Below are 21,088 nucleotides of genomic sequence, written 5' to 3' on the forward strand. Positions count from 1 at the left end.
ACTGTCTGTCTGTCTCTGTCTGTCTTTATATAGTGTTTACACATGCCCATGTTGTCTTTATATATATATCTGTGTCATTCATCTATCATCTATCTATTGTAGTATTGTAAAGATTTATTTCTACACTTTAGTGTAAAGAGGAGTTAATGGAGTTTATTTCTACACTTTAGTGTAAAGAGGAGTTAATGGAGTTTATTTCTACACTTTAGTGTAAAGAGGAGTTAATGGAGTTTATTTCTACACGTTAATGTAAAGAGGAGTTAATGGAGTTTATTTCAACACTTTAGTGTAAAGAGGAGTTAATGGAGTTTATTTCTACACGTTAGTGTAAAGATGAGTTAATGGAGTTTATTTCTGGTCTTCTCTGTTCTCAGGTTCTATCTATTTATTTGTTCAGTCTGTAACTGTGGACCAGAGCACCTCAGAAGACTGCCTCTCCGATGGTAAGAAACCTGTGTCTGTTGTAGGTTAATTGGTTCAGGTGTCTGATAATTGGGTCAGTACCAAGTTCCTCGTTCACAGATCAAAGGGGCACTTCACCAAAAACAATGCTGATTCATTTTGCATAATCTCACACACATCCGAACACTCTAAACAAGTTGTGCACACATTCATTTGGTTTGACAGTTAAGTAACTGAGTTTGAATATGGCCTCCAGTGATGTCATCAGGGACATTGAATCATTGTTTTGGGTGAATTATAGCATGAATTGATGTTGACATAATAACAGCAATACCTTGTCTTATAGGGACTGCTACCTTATAGGGCTGTCTTAAATGCTTCGAAGCTTCGAACGTTCGATTCGATGGCACAAGCTTCGAACATTAAAAAAAAAATCGAAGTTTAAAAAAAATATATATATATATAATTTTTTTTTTCAAAAAAAAATTTGTTCGTTTTTTTTTTTTTTTTACTTCGATTTGTGTGTGTGTGTGGTGTGTGGTGTGTGTGTGTGTGAACTACCCATCCCAGTTAGGACAGCCGAATCCCGTCCAATCTTTCGCCGTCGACTAAAGACTCACTTCTTCAACCATTATCTGAAATGATAAAAAAAAAATCTAACCGTGACTAACCTTACTGTCATGCACTTGTCCTAATAAACTAACCTACACTGTAACACGCAACACTTTGATGAACATTGTTACTCAGCTGATAGAGTTGTACCCTTCTTGCTGTCTTGTCGTACAGAACTTGTAAGTCGCTTTGGATAAAAGCGTCAGCTAAATGACTAAATGTAAGTGTGTGTGTGTGTGTGTAGGTGTGTGTGTGTGTGTGTGTGTGTGTGCGCGCACCTTGTAGAATTCCACACATAAGAAAGAAAGATACTGGGATGAATAAACAAAATAGGAAATAAAATGTAGAAATGCATGCAATACATAAATAAATATGAATCTCCATATATGAAATATAACATTTAGATAAGGTGCTACTGAGATGTTTTGGTGAGTTCTTTGTTTTTTTGTGGAAGTTGCCCTTCTTAAAAATGCATGAACATTCACTGATAATTGGTCTGTAGTGGAGTCTACAAGGTCTACATTGCCGGACCATGTAGAATCCGGACCTTGTAGACTGACATAATTCTGTGCATAGTTTAGTCTACACAGGCCATATTTCAAATAATCAAAATCTTACTTCATTCATCTTAAACATTCTTGATTTGGGGGATTGGTAGTTCCCATGAAATCTGAAGTTGTTCAAACGACAACAGCGATCCACCTTGAATTAAATCACACAGCCGAGTGAAACCTTGTTGGATGCGTCAGTCACGAAAGGGGCTACTTAATTAATGAATCCAACCCACTTTATTTATAGAGCACATTTAAAAACAACAACGTTTACGAAAGTGCTGTACAAGTCTCACAACATAAGATAAAAAAAAAAAAAAAAAATTAAATTTTTTTTTTTTATTTATTTATTTTTTTTTTTTTCCGAAGCTTCGAATTAAAATCGAAGCTCGGCCCCGAAGCTTCGATTGCCAAAAAAAGCTTCGAAGGTCAGCCCTACTACCTTATCATGTCTGTAATCATCATAATGTTGGTCTGTTCCTTTACTGTCCCTGCAGGGAGGATGTCGCTCACCTGAGTCTGTACAACCTGTCTGTGATCCACAAGAAGAAATACTTTGACTCTGAGATGGAGCTGATGACCTACATCAATGACAGCTGGGAACTGCTGCAACTAGGACAGGTAGGCGGGGCTAGGGCAGGTAGGTAGGAGGAGCTAGGACAGGTAAGATGAGCAGGTAGGAGGAGCTATGGCAGGTAGGAGGAGCTAGGGCAGGTAGGAGGAGCAGGTAGCAGGAGCTAGGGCAGGTAGGTAGGAGGAGCTAGGGCAGGTAGGTAGAAGGAGCTAGGGCAGGTAGGAGGAGCTAGGGCAGGTAGGTAGGAGGAGCTAGGGCAGGTAGGAGGATCTACTGCAGGTAGGAGGAGCTAGGGCAGGTAGGAGGAGCTAGGGCAGGAGCTAGGGCAGGTAGGAGGAGCTAGGGCAGGTAGGAGGAGCTAGAGCAGGTAGGAGGAGCTAGAGCAGGTAGGAGGGGCTAGGGCAGGTAGGAGTCGTCTGACAGACCTTCTAACGTAACAACATTAACATCCTAAAGGGACCTCAGTTTATTTCTTGTTGCTCAGTGTTTATGAAGCCCCTCCCCTGGGCCACCATGGACCCTAAGCCCCTCCCCTCCCCTGGGCCACCATGGACCCTAAGCCCCTCCCCTCCCCCTGGGCCACCATGGACCCTAAGCCCTTCCCCTGGGCCACCATGGACCCTATTTTAGAAAAGAATATCAACGGTAGTCAGTAATTTTTTATCCTGTTTGAATTGTGCCATGAATTACACATTATGGTGTCTGTCAATTTAAAAGTGTAGTTTAACACATTGGACGCCAGCAGCAGGGGGCGCTGATGGCCTTCAGCGCCAGTGTGTTATTCCATGGATATAGTTTTAGAATGCCAAACTTGCGAGTCCTAAAACTATATTTTATATTACAGCTATGGATCTAATAACGCCGTCGACTTTCAGTGAGTTGCTTCTGGTCAACATGCAAAAAACAGATTGTTTTTTCTAGGGATGCACCGAATGGGAAATTCTTGGCCGAAACCGATACCGAAAATAGGAAACAGTTGGCCGAAAACCGAATGCCGAAAGGCCGAAAATGATTAATATAAATATATATATATATATGTTTTTTTTTTTTTTTTTCCCGCTACCTGATTATGGCAAAAGACATGATTATGGCTAAACTTAACTTAAATAATATTAATAATCACTATTATGGGCCCATAAAACATTTATTCAGCACTTTTGAATGCATACATTAATTCCAGACTGTTAAGACTAAAAGACTACAACGATTGATGACGACTTCCTGTCCTCGCATTTCCATTTCCGGTTTAACGATACATTTTCAACAACAGATTGCTGCTAATTAAACACTTCATTTAAACGGAGTAACGTTAACGTTATGTCGAGTTCATACGTGTAGTATGAACTCGTCATAACGTTAACATTACTCAGTGTCCACTGTTGCTGCCACCGTTGCGTCGCAGATGGATGGTACACTGTTAGCTCCGTAGCTAATCCGCTCCTAGACTACTGATAGCAGTACCGTTAACGTCAGAGCTGATCAATACTCCGGTTTTTTCTAATTTAGTTTAGAACCGGGTTTCGGGGGGCATCCCTACTCCCAAGAGGAGTTAGTTATCACAGGCTGTAGAATGCAGGAAGAGCTGCCAAGCTGCTCACGTTACATGTTGCACATGCTACCCGTAGTCTGTAGTCGCGTTTTGATGACGTCATCACAACAACATGTTATTTGACTTTTCGGTCATATATTTTCGGTGCTAAAACCCTTTCGGCCGAAAGAGCCTTTTTAACCATTTTCGGCCGATAATTTCCGGTAGCCGAATTTTCGGTGCAACCGTTTTGAATATGAGTATAGTTTGAGTGATTCTGAGTAATTCCAGGAAAAGACGAGAAAAAAGCATTTTAGTGTAATCCAGTTATCACGTTGTAATTTTTCGGCTGATTATCTAATCATCCTGAAATCAACGCTAGATTATCATTATTATGTCTCCTTGTGCATACATGAAATGGCCCTCGTAGCAGGGCGCTCGCCCCCCCCCCGCCCACCACCGCAGCCAACGGTAAACAGCCACACACAGTCCACACAGATAGCTTTGATCGCGGGAGAAAGAAATCAGATCAACGCAAGATTTTATATATAGTGTTCTTACCTTGTCTCTGATGTAATGCAAAAAAAAGAATCCAATTATCTGATTGCCATTCCAGTTATCCACAGCGATCCTGTCCCCGACATTACCGAGCGTTACACATGAACGGGCGGGCAGGGTTAGTGTTCCATGCCATCCCTACAAGCGCCTGCCTCGCCTGAGTATTTAAACCCCGCCCCCACGGCTCAGATCGGCTCAGAAAACACACCAGACCGTTTCCAATGGAGTGCAATAGCTCCACAAGGCAGTAGAGGGCGGTGTTGACCGTCTGCCAGCTCAGACACATTCACCAGGGTCTGCAGAGGCTGCAGCCATGAATTATGAATAGATATAGTGAATAAAAGAAATAACGATCATAAAAACGAGTAAACTCGATTGGCGGGCAATAACGCGTTAACTCGTTCTTGGCGCAGATTGTGTTAACACTTTAACTGCCGGAAGACGCTTTTAGGCGTCCTTCCCCGCCATGCTCAAGTTGCCGAAGACGCCGTAACTCGTCTTTGATATCAATATTTCAAAAATCTGTGATCGGAATCATATTTCCTTTCCGGGGCCCTGAGACACAAGTGTGATCTCCTCTCAATCCTCTAGCGGTTCAAGACCGCTATCTGGTGGCCGATCGGCAGATCGAAAAAACGGATGTTACCTTTAACCCGGTAGGACTCACTCCATATGGGGTCCGGGCACTCGCTAGTGTTAGAGAGACTCAGTCTTCACACAGTGAACATCGATCGCTGCAAATAACTCGAAAAAACAACATGATTTGGACGTATATATTATTATACAACCTGGAAATGGACCGGATATTTCTATATCCCATAATAGGAAAATGTCTGTTCCACGCTCATCGCCCAACGGCGCGAGGAAGATACGGTAAGATTCAGCGTTATTTTTCAATGTGTACGATACTAACTGCTATGATGAACATTTGACCCACATTAGATGAATGGTATAACGCTGCCCACGGAATTATAAACGCCCCCTCGGCCATCCGGTCAACATCAGATTACGTGTAGTAACTTCCAGAAGTCCGTCCAGTTGGATTTTTTTATATCGCGCCGATTGCTATCAAACTGTATTTGATCATCAATATAATGCATTTGGGGCTATAAATCACGTTCTGGAGAAAGCTGCAGAAAGAGATGAAAACATACTTATACTTTAGATCATATTTTAGTATGAATATGTGAATGAAAAAGTTTAACGTTCATACACCCTGAACAATACATATAGGACATTGAATGGGCCCTAATAATGGCAATTTAGCAATAGAATTTAAAAAGTTATAGCCCTGCAAAGAAGGGGAACTTCTCCATAGACAAATAGAGCTGGCAACCTATGGTATATCATGAATTTAGCCTTAGGCAATCAAAGTGTTAATGTAGTCAGCTAGCTACGGTTACGCTATATCAAAAGCTATCAATACTGTTTGCTAATGTTAGCTAACTTAAGAGTCAATCAACCTTCTTGACTTGAATTATCTTTTAAATTGACAACCATGATTAATGGCACAACTCAGACGAGATCAAAATATTATTTGTCTCTTTTTTTATATATCTTTTATTGGTGAAACATAGGTGGTACAGAGAAGCAAAGATTGATTATCAATATATAACATATCACCATGTTTCTTTTTTTGCTTTTATGGGACATGACGAGACACGGACAGGACTGAAATTGAACAGGAATGACAAAAAAACAATAAAGACAAGAACTAAACAAAATCGAAAACGGGCAAAAAGAAAGCAAAAAAATTATAAATAAAATAAAAATTATAATAGTGATAATAATAATAAATAACCAGGAATATAGAGTGTACAGAATATACAGTGGGGCAGAGTTTACAACAGGGTATCAGAGAAGGAGTATTTCTTTAGGATCAGTCAGGGTCAAGGGATGTGAGAGTGTTTATGAATGTGATTAGAGGTTGCCATCTGTCATAAAAATTGGCAATTGAGCCTCTTAGAGAGTACTTTACCTTTTCCGATGAAAGATATGACATCAAGTCCTTGAGCCAGGAGGTGGTGGACGGTGGGCTTGGGCTTTTCCAGTGCAGGAGGATACGTCTACGGGCTATGAGTGAGGCGAAGGCTACAACGTCTAGTTCCTTCCTGGAGAAACCAGCAGGTGTAAGGGGCACCCCAAAGATGGCTACCAAGGGGCATGGCTCTAGGTTGATGTTTAGGGCTTTGCCTAGCGTGTCGAAAAAACAAGACCAGAACTCAGCCAGCTTGGGGCAGGAGAAGAACATATGGGTGTGATTGGCAGGTGACAGGCCACACCTGTCACAGATATCGGTTGTGTCTGGAAAAAGGTTGTCACAGATATCGGTTGTGTCTGGAAAAAGGTTGTTAAGTCTAGCTTTTGTAAGATGGACCCTGTGCAAGATCTTGAACTGAATTAGACTTAGACGATATAAGTATTATTATTTGTCTCTAGCTGTCGACTATCGTACATATCTTTTCTGAAATTATATGGCTTTTCAACGTCCAATACCGATATTTAGGGAGCAGGGCGGCTGATGGCCGTTATAATGCCAATTAATGATTATTTTCTTTTGCATCTGATCAAATAAAACAATTTGAGAACAACAAATGAGACCCCAAATTGCTGAATTTAAGTTTACTGTTTGCTATATTAGTTAGCTATAGATATATAGTTATCTTAAATAGCTAATCTGGTTTTCCAGATTATAATATTGGCAAAAAACTGCCAATATCGGTCCACCGCTAGTCCTGTTCCCTAGCAATGCAGAATCTAGCAATGATTTCCTGTTTTCCCTAACAACATGTACGTTCTCCAGCTTGCAGACACGCCGCAGGCAGAGCGATATGCAAGCATCCTGGAAGCCCTGAACAGCAACAACAGCATGTACGCTTCCCCCGCACATCCTTCTCACAGAATAATATATATAAAGAACAAATCTTCTCAAACTCGTCTTCTCGATCTGCCTCATAGGTCGATATAGCGATGTTTATCATTCATCCTCTATCTGTGTTATGGTATTATGGGATTCTTTTGGTGTTGCGATAACCAATGTAAGGTGTAAATTAATGATAATAAGATGGATATGAATTCTGATTTCTCACAAAAATATTTCTGAAATATTTGAGAATGTTAATTGGAAATTAGTTTAATGTTTGATGGCGTGTCAGTCGCCCTATTTGCCCAGGATTACTACGGTGATTATTCCTACCTAATGCAGATATTGTAATACCGGTATGTATTTATTCCCATATTGCCCAGCCCTGCTATCTCCTTCACTCAAAACATAAACACCTCCACATTCACCCCCTTTTTCTCTCCTTCTCATCCTCTGTTTCTAATTTCCTCTCACTCTTTCTGCTTCATTCCTACACTTTCTATCACTTCTCTCTCCTCCCTCTTCATTTATCCTGTCTTCTCTCTGTCTATACCTCTTCACTTTCTCTCCTCTGTTTCTCTCCCTTCCTCTTCTACCTCCTCATCTACCTCTCTTCTACCTCTCCTCATCTACCTCTCCTCTTCTACCTCTCTTCTACCTCTCCTCATTTACCTCTCCTACCTCCTTGTCTACCTCCTCTTCTACTTCTCTTCCACCTCTCTTCTACCTCTTCTCTCCTCTCTTCCCCTCTCCTCATCTACCTCTCCCTTCTCCTCTCCTCTCTCCTCTCTATCCTCTTCTCTCTCTTCTCTCCTCTCCTCTTCTACCTCTCGTCTCCTCTTCTCTCGCCTCTCCTCTCTTCCCCTCTCTTCTACCTCTCCCTTCTCTCTCCTCTCTATCCTCTCCTCTCTTCTCTCTCTTCTCTCCTCTCCTCTTCTACCTCTCGTCTCCTCTTCTCTCGCCTCTCCTCTCTTCCCCTCTCCTCTTCTACCTTTCTTCTCTCTCCTCTCCTTCTCTATCCTCTCCTCTCTCCTCTCCTCTCTTCTACCTCTCTTCTCTCCTCCTCTTCTACCTCTATTCTCTCCTCTCCTCTTCTACCTCTTCTCTCTTCTTCTACCTCTCCTCTCCCCTCTTTCTTCTCCCCCCTCTCTCTCTCTCCTCTCTCCAGGTTCATGTCAGGGAAGGAGATAAAGAAAAAGAAGCATTTATTTGGGCTGAGGATTCGTTTCCCTCCGTGTCCTCAGAGCTGTCAGGAGCCAGAGAGAGCCTCTCACGAGATCACCATCAAGGGACGCAAGTCCAGACCGCTGTCCAGCAGCAGGTAACCCACATGTTACATTTGTCTGGTAAAAGCAATGCAGAGACTAACAATATACATATATATTGACTCACACAGTTTAAAACCTGACGGTCTTTCCTCCTGTTTGATACCCACACAGTTTAAAACCTGACGGTCTTTCCTCCTGTTTGATACCCACACAGTTTAAAACCTAACGGTCTTTCCTCCTGTTTGATACCCACACAGTTTAAAACCTAACGGTCTTTCCTCCTGTTTGATACCCACACAGTTAAAAACCTGACAGTTTTTCCTCCTGTTTGATACCCACACAGTTTAAAACCTGACAGTCTTTCTTCCTGTTTGATACCCACACAGTTTAAAACCTGACGGTCTTTCCTCCTGTTTGATACAACAATAAAAGAGCTCTCATTCAAAATACAATAATCACAATGTGGATGTAGTGAATGCAAAGTGACAGGATGCATTAAAATAGAAGCATAAACAACTCGTCAAACCTTTATTTAACCAGAAAATAAAAACCCGTTGAGACTGAGGTCTCTTTTTCAAGGGTTATCTGGCCAAGAAGGCGAGCACAAATTATGACAAAACATACATAACGAGACACAATACACATACAGTAGACTACCATACAACCTATATTTTAAATGAAACTATGACTCCTCTGATATTTCTGTGGCTTATGCTGCTAATGTCTTTTATTGTGTGCATATATATATATATATATATACCTGTGTGTGTGTGTGTGTGTATATATATATATATATATATATATATATATATATATATATATATATATATATATATATACAGGTGCAGCTCGATAAATTTGAATATCGTGGGAAAAGTTATTTTATTTCAGTAATTCAATTCAAAAAGCGAAACTCTCGTAGATTATAGATTCATTACACAAAGTGAAATATTTCAAGCCTTTATTTGTTTTAATTTTGATGATTATGTCTTACAGCTCATGAAAGCCCAAAAGTCTGTATCACCAATAACATTTTTAAAATGGATGTATTTTTTTTTGTATATAGAAATGTCGGCCTTCTGGAAAGTATGTTCATGTATGTTCACTCAGTACTTGGTTGGGGCTCCTTTTGCACAAATTACTGCATCAATACAGTGAAATATATAGACTTTTCCACAATATTCTAATTTATTGAGCTGCACCTGTATGTATGTATATATAAATAAACTGGAACAGCATAGTGTTTTGACTGGTGGAAACTCAGGTTAATGTCACACTCTGGCAGCTCCTCCTCCACTCTTCTAACTTAATGTCACACTCTGGCAGGTCCTCCTTTACTCTTCTAACTTAATGTCACACTCTGGCAGCTCCTCCACTCTTCTAACTTAATGTCACACTCTGGCAGGTCCTCCTCCACTCTTCTAACTTAATGTCACACTCTGGCAGGTCCTCCTCCACTCTTCTAACTTAATGTCACACTCTGGCAGGTCCTCCTCCACTCTTCTAACTTAATGTCACACTCTGGCAGCTCCTCCTCCTCTCTTCTAACTTAATGTCACACTCTGGCAGCTCCTCCTCCACTCTTCTAACTTAATGTCACACTCTGGCAGCTCCTCCACTCTTCTAACTTAATGTCACACTCTGGCAGCTCCTCCTCCTCTCTTCTAACTTAATGTCACACTCTGGCAGCTCCTCCTCCACTCTTCTAACTTAATGTCACACTCTGGCAGCTCCTCCACTCTTCTAACTTAATGTCACACTCTGGCAGGTCCTCCTCCACTCTTCTAACTTAATGTCACACTCTGGCAGCTCCTCCTCCACTCTTCTAACTTAATGTCACACTCTGGCAGGTCCTCCTCCACTCTTCTAACTTAATGTCACACTCTGGCAGCTCCTCCTCCACTCTTCTAACTTAATGTCACACTCTGGCAGCTCCTCCACTCTTCTAACTTAATGTCACACTCTGGCAGGTCCTCCACTCTTCTAACTTAATGTCACACTCTGGCAGGTCCTCCACTCTTCTAACTTAATGTCACACTCTGGCAGGTCCTCCTCTCTTCTAACTTAATGTCACACTCTGGCAGCTCCTCCTCCACTCTTCTAACTTAATGTCACTCTGACAGGTCATCCACCACTCTTCTAACTTAATGTCACACTCTGGCAGGTCCTCCACTCTTCTAACTTAATGTCACACTCTGACAGGTCATCCACCACTCTTCTAACTTAATGTCACACTCTGACAGGTCATCCACCACTCTTCTAACGTAATGTCACACTCTGGCAGGTCCTCCTCTCTTCTAACTTAATGTCACACTCTGGCAGCTCCTCCTCCACTCTTCTAACTTAATGTCACACTCTGGCAGCTCCTCCTCCACTCTTCTAACTTAATGTCACACTCTGGCAGCTCCTCCACTCTTCTAACTTAATGTCACACTCTGGCAGCTCCTCCACTCTTCTAACTTAATGTCACACTCTGGCAGCTCCTCCACTCTTCTAACTTAATGTCACACTCTGGCAGGTCCTCCACTCTTCTAACTTAATGTCACATTCTGGCAGCTCCTCCACTCTTCTAACTTAATGTCACACTCTGGCAGGTCCTCCACTCTTCTAACTTAATGTCACACTCTGGCAGGTCCTCCACTCTTCTAACTTAATGTCACACTCTGGCAGCTCCTCCACTCTTCTAACTTAATGTCACACTCTGGCAGGTCCTCCACTCTTCTAACTTAATGTCACACTCTGGCTCCTCCTCCACTCTTCTAACTTAATGTCACACTCTGGCAGGTCCTCCTCCACTCTTCTAACCAACGGCAGTGCGAGGAAAAGGAAGCAGGGAACTCACTCTCTGGAGACTCTGGCGAAGCTACGACGCTCCACCCAACTGCTCTCTCAGGTAGGAGGGGGTTAGGATGGTGTGTGTGAGTGTGTGTGTGTGTGTTATCCCTTTAAAGGTGTGTTTGTGGGTGAGAGGTGAGCCTGTCTTTACACCTCCTACCAACAGTGTGGCCTAGCAATATACACACACACACACACAACACGACTTCTAACTTCAGGTTAAATTTAGCTGAAAACCGTAGGAAATAAGAGACTGAGTATTCTCTCTCAGATCCGCTAAATCAGTGGAACCGATTGTAGATTTTGAGAGAATGATTGAGGTGTTTTTGTTTCTCCCAGGTATTTTCTGGACACGCCTCCTAATAAGCCATGTTTAATGAAGGATCCGGTCCTGCTCACTGTGTTTTCTGAGGACCCAGTTGTGTCTCCTGCTCACTGCGTGTTCTGATGACCCAGTTGTCTCCTGCTCACTGCGTGTTCTGACCCAGTTGTCTTCTCCTTCTGTTCCAGGACATGAAGAAGACCGGACCTCTGGAGCCCCAGTCTGACCTCCTGACCTTCCCCAGGTGAGTCAGCTCGGTTCAGAGCAGCAGGGTTTTATATAACGGAGTCAGTGGGACCTTTAGCACCAGTGTCTTCAGAGCTGAGTGAGCGGGTGTTGGTGAGTGACTGTCTTCAGAGCTGAGTGAGCAGGTGTTGGTGAGTGACTGTGAGAGCAGGTGTTGGTGAGTGACTGTGTGAGCGGGTGTTGGTGAGTGACTGTGTGAGCGGGTGTTGGTGAGTGACTGTGTGAGTGGGTGTTGGTGAGTGACTGTGTGAGCGGGTGTTGGTGAGTGACTGTGTGAGCGGGTGTTGGTGTGTGACTGTGAGCGGGTGTTGGTGAGTGACTGTGTGAGCGGGTGTTGGTGAGTGACTGTGAGCAGGTGTTGGTGAGTGACTGTGTGAGCAGGTGTTGGTGAGTGACTGTGTGAGCGGGTGTTGGTGAGTGACTGTCTTCAGAGCTGAGTGAGCAGGTGTTGGTGAGTGACTGTGAGAGCAGGTGTTGGTGAGTGACTGTGTGAGCGGGTGTTGGTGTGTGACTCTGTGAGCGGGTGTTGGTGAGTGACTGTGTGAGCGGGTGTTGGTGAGTGACTGAGAGCAGGTGTTGGTGAGTGACTGTGTGAGCGGGTGTTGGTGAGTGACTGTGTGAGCAGGTGTTGGTGAGTGACTGTGAGCGGGTGTTGGTGTGTGACTCTGTGAGCGGGTGTTGGTGAGTGACTGTGTGAGCGGGTGTTGGTGAGTGACTGTGAGAGCAGGTGTTGGTGAGTGACTGTGTGAGCGGGTGTTGGTGAGTGACTGTGTGAGCGGGTGTTGGTGAGTGACTGTGTGAGCAGGTGTTGGTGAGTGACTGTGTGAGCGGGTGTTGGTGAGTGACTGTGTGAGCGGGTGTTGGTGAGTGACTGTGTGAGCGGTTCTTTTGTCCTCTCGCCAGGCCGCCATCGTAAATAAGATTTTTTTTAGAGTAATCTAAACCATTTCTAAATTATTTACATGTTTTTAACCTAACTGGTTACATGAGTAGGTGACTAACCAGCCATTACTGGTTTTTATCTATTGACTCATACGGGGTGACAGTGGATCAGGAGGTAGAGCAGTCGTCTGCTAATCTGGAGTTTTATCTTGAAATAATATAACACCTACCAGTTACTATGACATTGTTAATCTTTACATACAATATCATTATTTCTCTCTCTCTCTTTTTCTCTCTGCAGTAGGAGTGATGGGTCAGTGATGTCGTCCAGTGTGTCAGATGTTGAATCCATAGGAGCTCTCAGCACCACAGAAACTACCTCAACCAGTATCTCCAGACAGTCCAGGTAAGCGCTGTGTTTAGAGCTGCCGCCCGTTAGATTTACCATCATGTGCACTAAACCACACAAAGATAGCGCTGAATACACGGAAACAAGAGAAAGACCATTTAGGTGGGTTGATGCTAGCTTATTTTATTGTCAAAAGCACAAGATTACACTTTGAAATACCTTGTTTAATGGGTGAATCTGTTTTTTTTTTTTTTGGCTTATTCCATATTATTTGTATGTGGTTGAGTGTACATGGTCCTCTTTCAAAACGTCTGAAGATCTTACAAATGGCAAACGTACAAACTTTAAAGAACCTTGACCTGTAGAGCTGTTCTTATTTCTCTAGTGTTATGTTTCACTGCACTATACATTATCTGAACACTAAACCTCTCCTATCCTAAACCTCTCTTATCCTAAACCTCTCCTACCCTAAACCTCTCTTATCCTAAACCTCTCATCTAAACCTCTCCTATCCTAAACCTCTCTTATCCTAAACCTCTCTTATCCTAAACCTCTCCTCTAAACCTCTTATCCTAAACCTCTCTTATCCTAAACCTCTCCTCTAAACCTCTCTTATCCTAAACCTCTCCTCTAAACCTCTCCTATCCTAAACCTCTCTTATCCTAAACCTCTCTTATCCTAAACCTATCCTCTAAACCTCTCCTATCCTAAACCTCTCTTATCCTAAACCTCTCCTATCCTAAACCTCTCCTCTAAACCTTTCTTATCCTAAACCTCTCCTATCCTAAACCTCTCCTCTAAACCTCTCTTATCCTAAACCTCTCCTCTAAACCTCTCCCCTAAACCTCTCCTATCCTAAACATCTCCTCTAAACCTCTCTTATCCTAAACCTCTCCTCTAAACCTCTCTTATCCTAAACCTCTCCTATCCTACACCTCTCCTATCCTACACCTCTCCTCTAAATCTCCTATCCTAAACCTCTCTTATCCTAAACCTCTCTTATCCTAAACCTCTCTTATCCTAAACCTCTCCTCTAAACCTCTTATCCTAATCCTCTCTTATCCTAAACCTCTCTTATCCTAAACCTCTCTTATCCTAAACTTCTCTTATCCTAAACCTCTCTTATCCTAAACCTCTCTTATCCTAAACTTCTCTTATCCTAAACTTCTCTTATCCTAAACCTCTCTTATCCTAAACTTCTCTTATCCTAAACCTCTCTTATCCTAAACCTCTCTTATCCTAAACTTCTCTTATCCTAAACCTCTCTTATCCTAAACCTCTCTTATCCTAAACCTCTCCTCTAAACCTCTCTTATCCTAAACCTCTCCTCTAAACCTCTCTTATCCTAAACCTCTCTTATCCTAAACTTCTCTAAACTTCTCTTATCCTAAACCTCTCCTAAACTTCTCTTATCCTAAACCTCTCTTATCCTCTAAACCTCTCTTATCCTAAACCTCTCCTCTAAACCTCTCTTATCCTAAACCTCTCCACTAAAACCTCTCTTATCCTAAACCTCTCTTATCCTAAACCTCTCTCATCCTAAACCTCTCTTATCCTAAACCTCTCTTATCCTAAACCTCTCCACTAAAACCTCTCTTATCCTAAACCTCTCTTATCCTAAACCTCTCTCATCCTAAACCTCTCTCATCCTAAACCTCTCCTCTAAACCTCTCTTATCCTAAACCTCTCTTCTAAACCTCTCCTCTAAACCTCTCTTATCCTAAACCTCTCTTATCCTAAACCTCTCCTATCCTAAACCTCTCCTCTAAACCTCTCTTATCCTAAACCTCTCTTATCCTAAACCTCTCTTATCCTAAACCTCTCCTCTAAACCTCTCTTATCCTAAACCTCTCTTATCCTAAACCTCTCCTCTAAACCTCTCCTCTAAACCTCTCTTATCCTAAACCTCTCTTATCCTAAACCTCTCTTATCCTAAACCTCTCTTATCCTAAACCTCTCTTATCCTAAACCTCTCCTATCCTAAACCTCTCCTCTAAACCTCTCTTATCCTAAACCTCTCTTATCCTAAACCTCTCCTCTAAACCTCTCTTATCCTAAACCTCTCTTATCCTAAACCTCTCCTCTAAACCTCTCTTATCCTAAACCTCTCTTATCCTAAACCTCTCCTCTAAACCTCTCTTATCCTAAACCTCTCTTATCCTAAACCTCTCTTATCCTAAACCTCTCTTATCCTAAACCTCTCCTATCCTAAATCTCTCCTCTAAACCGCTCCTATCTTAAACCTCTCTTATCCTAAACCTCTCTTATCCTAAACCTCTCTTATCCTAAACCTCTCATCTAAACTTCTCTTATCCTAAACCTCTCCTAAACTTCTCTTATCCTAAACCTCTCTTATCCTAAACTTCTCCTCTAAACCTCCCTTATCCTAAACCTCTCCTCTAAACCTCTCTTATCCTAAACCTCTCCACTAAAACCTCTCTTATCCTAAACCTCTCTTATCCTAAACCTCTCTCATCCTAAACCTCTCTTATCCTAAACTTCTCTTATCCTAAACCTCTCTTATCCTAAACCTCTCTTATCCTAAACCTCTCTTATCCTAAACCTCTCTAAACTTCTCTTATCCTAAACCTCTCCTAAACTTCTCTTATCCTAAACCTCTCTTATCCTCTAAACCTCTCTTATCCTAAACCTCTCCTCTAAACCTCTCTTATCCTAAACCTCTCCTCTAAACCTCTCTTATCCTAAACCTCTCCTCTAAACCTCTCTTATCCTAAACTTCTCTAAACTTCTCTTATCCTAAACCTCTCCTAAACTTCTCTTATCCTAAACCTCTCTTATCCTCTAAACCTCTCTTATCCTAAACCTCTCCTCTAAACCTCTCTTATCCTAAACCTCTCCACTAAAACCTCTCTTATCCTAAACCTCTCTTATCCTAAACCTCTCCACTAAAACCTCTCTTATCCTAAACCTCTCTTATCCTAAACCTCTCTCATCCTAAACCTCTCTTATCCTAAACTTCTCCTCTAAACCTCTCTTATCCTAAACCTCTCCTCTAAACCTCTCTTATCCTAAACCTCTCCTCTAAACCTCTCTTATCCTAAACCTCTCTTATCCTAAACCTCTCTCATCCTAAACCTCTCTTATCCTAAACCTCTCTCATCCTAAACCTCTCTTATCCTAAACCTCTCTTATCCTAAACCTCTCCACTAAAACCTCTCTTATCCTAAACCTCTCTCATCCTAAACCTCTCTTATCCTAAACCTCTCTCATCCTAAACCTCTCTTATCCTAAACCTCTCCTCTAAACCTCTCTTATCCTAAACCTCTCTTATCCTAAACCTCTCTTATCCTAAACCTCTCCTCTAAACCTCTCTTATCCTAAACCTCTCTTATCCTAAACCTCTCCTCTAAACCTCTCTTATCCTAAACCTCTCCTCTAAACCTCTATCCTAAAACCTCTCTTATCCTAAACCACTTCTCTAAACCTCTCTTATCCTAAACCTCTCCTCTAAACCTCTCTTATCCTAAACCTCTCTTTTAAACCTCTCCTCTAAACCTCTTATCCTAAACCTCTCTTATCCTAAACCGCTCCTATCCTAAACCGCTCCTATCTTAAACCTCTCCTCTAAACCTCTCTTATCCTAAACCTCTCTTATCCTAAACCTCTCCTCTAAACCTCTCTTATCCTAAACCTAAGCCCCTCCTCTTTGTGTCCCAGCAGCCTTTGCAGCTCCAGTAAGACTCCGCCTGCAGGCCACGTCACGCCCGTCACCCAGCCACTCGTTAAGAGGAAGCGCGGTCGTCCACGGCGGGCCCTGCCACTCCCCGACCCAGAGATGCCCCCGTCAGGTCACACCCACCCCCGCGCCTTGGCCGGCGAGTCCCCGGGGCTCCGCCCCTCCGCCCCCGGGTCCCCTGGCCCCCGCACGGGGCTCCGCCCCTTTGCCCCAGAGTCCCCCGGCCCGCTGCCCGGGCTGCATTCCACAGACATAGTCCACGGTATGAACCCAGACAGCCAGCTCTCCCACCTCAAGAGCTCCATCAGCAGCTACTTCGGAGCGGCGGGCAGGCTGGCCTGTGGCGAGAAGTACCGGGTCCTGGCCAGGCGGGTCACCCTGGACGGCAAGGTCCAGTACCTGGTGGAGTGGGAAGGAGTCACCGCCTCCTAGGACGGGTTCAGGACTTTACTACAGATTCACGCGGAGCTTATCAAAGGCGCTTAAGGGATACCTTTTTTACATGGTGGGTTTTACTCGCCACAAACTATTAACTCGCGTTACTTGTTTGAGAAACGCTGATACCGTATTTGGTCTGAATATAAGACGACCTCTCTCTTTTCAAGACTCATTTTTGGAAAGATCCTGGTTTAGTTTCAGCAGACAGGCAGGCTCGCCCGGTCCACCCTCGGAGTGCGTAGTAGTAGGGCACCAGGACCACGCGGGACACAGCCCTGGAGACTAGCTGTTTGAAACCTTGCACCTCAGGGTCCCAGCTCAGACCTCCACCCTCTGAGACACTTGTTCTCCACCTCCCACCGAGGACTCGTGCCCCAGGGTAGAGAAGGCTGCATCATTAACGATGTACAATGACATTTATAGGTCCAGACCCGGGAATAAGACGACACCCCTCTTTCACATGTTTTTTCTAGGGAATCCGTCATATATTCGGGACAATACGATAAAACGGGTCTCCCCTGCTCTCTGACTTTTTGTAAACCGTAAGAGCCGCTAGAAATGGGTCTCCCCAGCTCTTTGTAAAGTTTATAAGGACAAGATGGCCGGTGAGCTGCCACTGGGGGCAGAGGGACTGGAAAAAACTTGTATCTCCAGAATGGGTCTGATTGACAACCATGTTTTCCATTTTTTTCCCCCCCCATTGTATTGTTTGATGCAACGCACGTCTTCAGACCAGTGATGGCACCACTCCACTCTGCCCCTGGTGGTGGTTCACAGGCACTGCGGTCGGTGGTTCACAGGTACTGCGTCCGGCTCCACTCTGCCCCTGGTGGTGGTTCACAGGCGCTGCGCTCGGCTCCACTCTGCCCCTGGTGGTGGTTTACAGGCGCTGCGCTCGGCTCCACTCTGCCCCTGGTGGTGGTTCACAGGCGCTGCGGTCGGCTCCACTCTGCCCCTGGTGGTGGTTCACAGGCACTGCGGTCGGCTCCACTCTGCCCCTGGTGGTGGTTCACAGGCGCTGCGGTCGGCTCCACTCTGGCCCTGGTGGTGGTTCACAGGCGCTGCGGTCGGCTCCACTCTGCCCCTGGTGGTGGTTCACAGGCGCTGCGGTCAGTCCATTTACCGTTTCTAAAAACAGGAAGAGAACAGGAGCAACGCTACAGGTTTGATTTATTTTGCCAAAATATCTGATCTGAGCAATAAATGAGAATTGAGCAGTAAGGCTTGCTGTGTGAACACAGCCTTATTTAGTTAAATCATCTCAACAGCGTGTTGAATCTGTAGGCTTTCAGTAGAACCTTCCAGAGGGTCTTTTTCCTTCCTTCTTTCTTTTTTTGTTTTAGGAGAGACTATCATCAGGAAGGAGAGAGAGACCATCTAAGCTATATAGGAATGGCTTGGAAATGGACAGACACCCTAACATGATAATCGCTGCTCGTTTTGGTTAGTTAGTTGGTTAGTTACTCATGGTTTGATGGTCCACAATGTAAGGATGGCTGGTCCAAAGGTTTCCATTGGTATTTGAAAGTCATTACGTTATAAACTACCCTACAGGAAAACAACACAAAATCAAAAGGTATTTTACAAAGAAATCATCTGGGAAAAGTTCTGTGTTGCTAAAGATCTGATACGAGAAATGTTGAACGTTTGAACAAAGCAAAGTGACTTGATTGATGCATTTGAACAAATAGAAGCATGTTGGATCTAATGGAGAACGATTATATATTATATAATTATTATTATAGAACTCAATTACCCCAAACTGATGCTCTCGTGTCTGTACTGAAAGGAGAGGTGGTGGTGTTGATGCCTCCCAGGTTTCTCCAAGGGGATCAATAAAGGGGTTAGGGTAGGTGAAACGGGTGAATTCTACTGGACCCTACCTCAGTGTGAATAAAGTGTGTTCATCACTGTATTCTCCTTCCAGCATCTGCCTCCTAGCTGTGAGGACCTGTAGTTGACCCGTCCTCCTAGCTGTGAGGACCTGTAGTTGACCCGTCCTCCTAGCTGTGAGGACCTGTAGTTGACCCGTGCTCCTAGCTGTGAGGACCTGTAGTTGACCCGTCCTCCTAGCTGTGAGGACCTGTAGTTGACCCGTCCTCCTAGCTGTGAGTACCTGTAGTTGACCCGTCCTCCTAGCTGTGAGGACCTGTAGTTGACCCGTCCTCCTAGCTGTGAGGACCTGTAGTTGACCCGTCCTCCTAGCTGTGAGGACCTGTAGTTGACCCGTCCTCCTAGCTGTGAGGACCTGTAGTTGACCCGTCCTCCTAGCTGTGAGGACCTGTAGTTGACCCGTCCTCCTAGCTGTGAGGACCTGTAGTTGACCCGTCCTCCTAGCTGTGAGGACCTGTAGTTGACCCGTCCTCCTAGCTGTGAGGACCTGTAGTTGACCCGTCCTCCTAGCTGTGAGGACCTGTAGTTGACCCGTCCTCCTAGCTGTGAGGACCTGTAGTTGACCCGTCCTCCTAGCTGTGAGTACCTGTAGTTGACCCGTCCTCCTAGCTGTGAGGACCTGTAGTTGACCCGTCCTCCTAGCTGTGAGGACCTGTAGTTGACCCGTGCTCCTAGCTGAAGTATGGAAAGTGTTTATTGTGCCTGTTTGCAGAGTAGTGGGTTCAGGAGGAACTCCAGTGATGTCATGCTGCTGCAAAGCTTTTTTTTAATGATTATTTTTTCTATATGAATATACTATGTGTTGTTATTACCTTGCTGTTGTGATATTTGTGATACATCACAGTCACTGCCTCAGGCTGTGTACTCTATATAGGACTACAGGCTGGCCTTCCAGCGTTTCAATCCATGTTCTTTCTTTTTATTATACTTTTTTTCATTCTGAAAATGTAGATTTTTTTTTTGGAAGGCATATAGAGAAAGGAAGAGACTGAATTAAGAATTCTTCCTCTATTTTCCCTCCCAAATGCAGTGAAAAGCCATCCTAGTATTTGTATTGCTTGGTAAATCCCAGGACGGTGATCTCGCAGTGAGGAGCTGTGTAGAAGTGAGGTCTGTGCAGTACAAACCACCAGAACCAGTCCCCTCTCAGTCTCGGTCTCTCTGTGTGTTTCTACTCATTTGGTTTCTGTTGCACATATCATCTTTTAGTTCTATTGTCGTTCACTATGCTTGTTCTGAGCTTCAGAGGCAGCGATTACAAGGGATAGTTAAGGTTTTTGGACATACTGTACAGTAGTGTAGTGGATGCAAAGCTATTCGTTTGCTAGTCCCGTGGTCGGAGTTCTGGGTAAAGGGTTAACCACCTCCAACACAACCACAACATGCAGGTAAAGGGTTAACCAACACAAAACCACACCATGAAGGTAAAGGGTTAACCACCTCCAACACAAAACCACACCATGTCATGCAGGTAAAGGGTTAACCACCTCCAACACAAATCCACACCATGCCATGCAGGTAAAGGGTTAACCACCTCCAACACAAAACCACACCATGCCATGCAGGTAAAGGGTTAACCACCTCCAACACAAATCCACACCATGACATGCAGGTAAAGGGTTAACCACCTCCAACACAAAACCACACCATGCCATGCAGGTAAAGGGTTAACCATCTCCAACACAAAACCACACCATGCCATGCAGGTAAAGGGTTAACCACCTCCAACACAAATCCACACCATGACATGCAGGTAAAGGGTTAACCACCTCCAACACAAAACCACACCATGCCATGCAGGTAAAGGGTTAACCATCTCCAACACAAAACCACACCATGCCATGCAGGTAAAGGGTTAACCACCTCCAACACAAAACCACACCATGCCATGCAGGTAAAGGGTTAACCACCTCCAACACAAATCCACACCATGACATGCAGGTAAAGGGTTAACCACCTCCAACACAAAACCACACCATGCCATGCAGGTAAAGGGTTAACCACCTCCAACACAAAACCACACCATGCCATGCAGGTAAAGGGTTAACCATCTCCAACACAAAACCACAC

At 43.9% G+C, this 21,088-nt stretch overlaps 1 protein-coding gene across 1 annotated transcript in view; it reads left to right on the forward strand.

The window, feature by feature from the left end:
• Positions 1-19,212, forward strand: part of mtf2 (metal response element binding transcription factor 2) — a 32,545-nt gene extending 13,333 nt beyond the window's left edge. Inside the window, exons 7-14 of the mRNA XM_084313650.1 lie at positions 375-443; positions 2,063-2,186; positions 7,029-7,096; positions 8,257-8,409; positions 11,141-11,249; positions 11,702-11,757; positions 12,943-13,047; positions 16,669-19,212. Of these exons, the coding sequence (XP_084169776.1) occupies positions 375-443; positions 2,063-2,186; positions 7,029-7,096; positions 8,257-8,409; positions 11,141-11,249; positions 11,702-11,757; positions 12,943-13,047; positions 16,669-17,119 (1,135 nt within the window). The 3' untranslated portion in view covers positions 17,120-19,212. The remainder of the gene's footprint in view (positions 1-374; positions 444-2,062; positions 2,187-7,028; positions 7,097-8,256; positions 8,410-11,140; positions 11,250-11,701; positions 11,758-12,942; positions 13,048-16,668) is intronic.
• The last annotated feature ends 1,876 nt before the right edge of the window (positions 19,213-21,088 follow it).

Source organism: Notolepis coatsorum (genome assembly GCF_963971535.1).
Source record: "Notolepis coatsorum genome assembly, chromosome: 4".
Classification (NCBI taxonomy): domain Eukaryota; kingdom Metazoa; phylum Chordata; class Actinopteri; order Aulopiformes; family Paralepididae; genus Notolepis; species Notolepis coatsorum.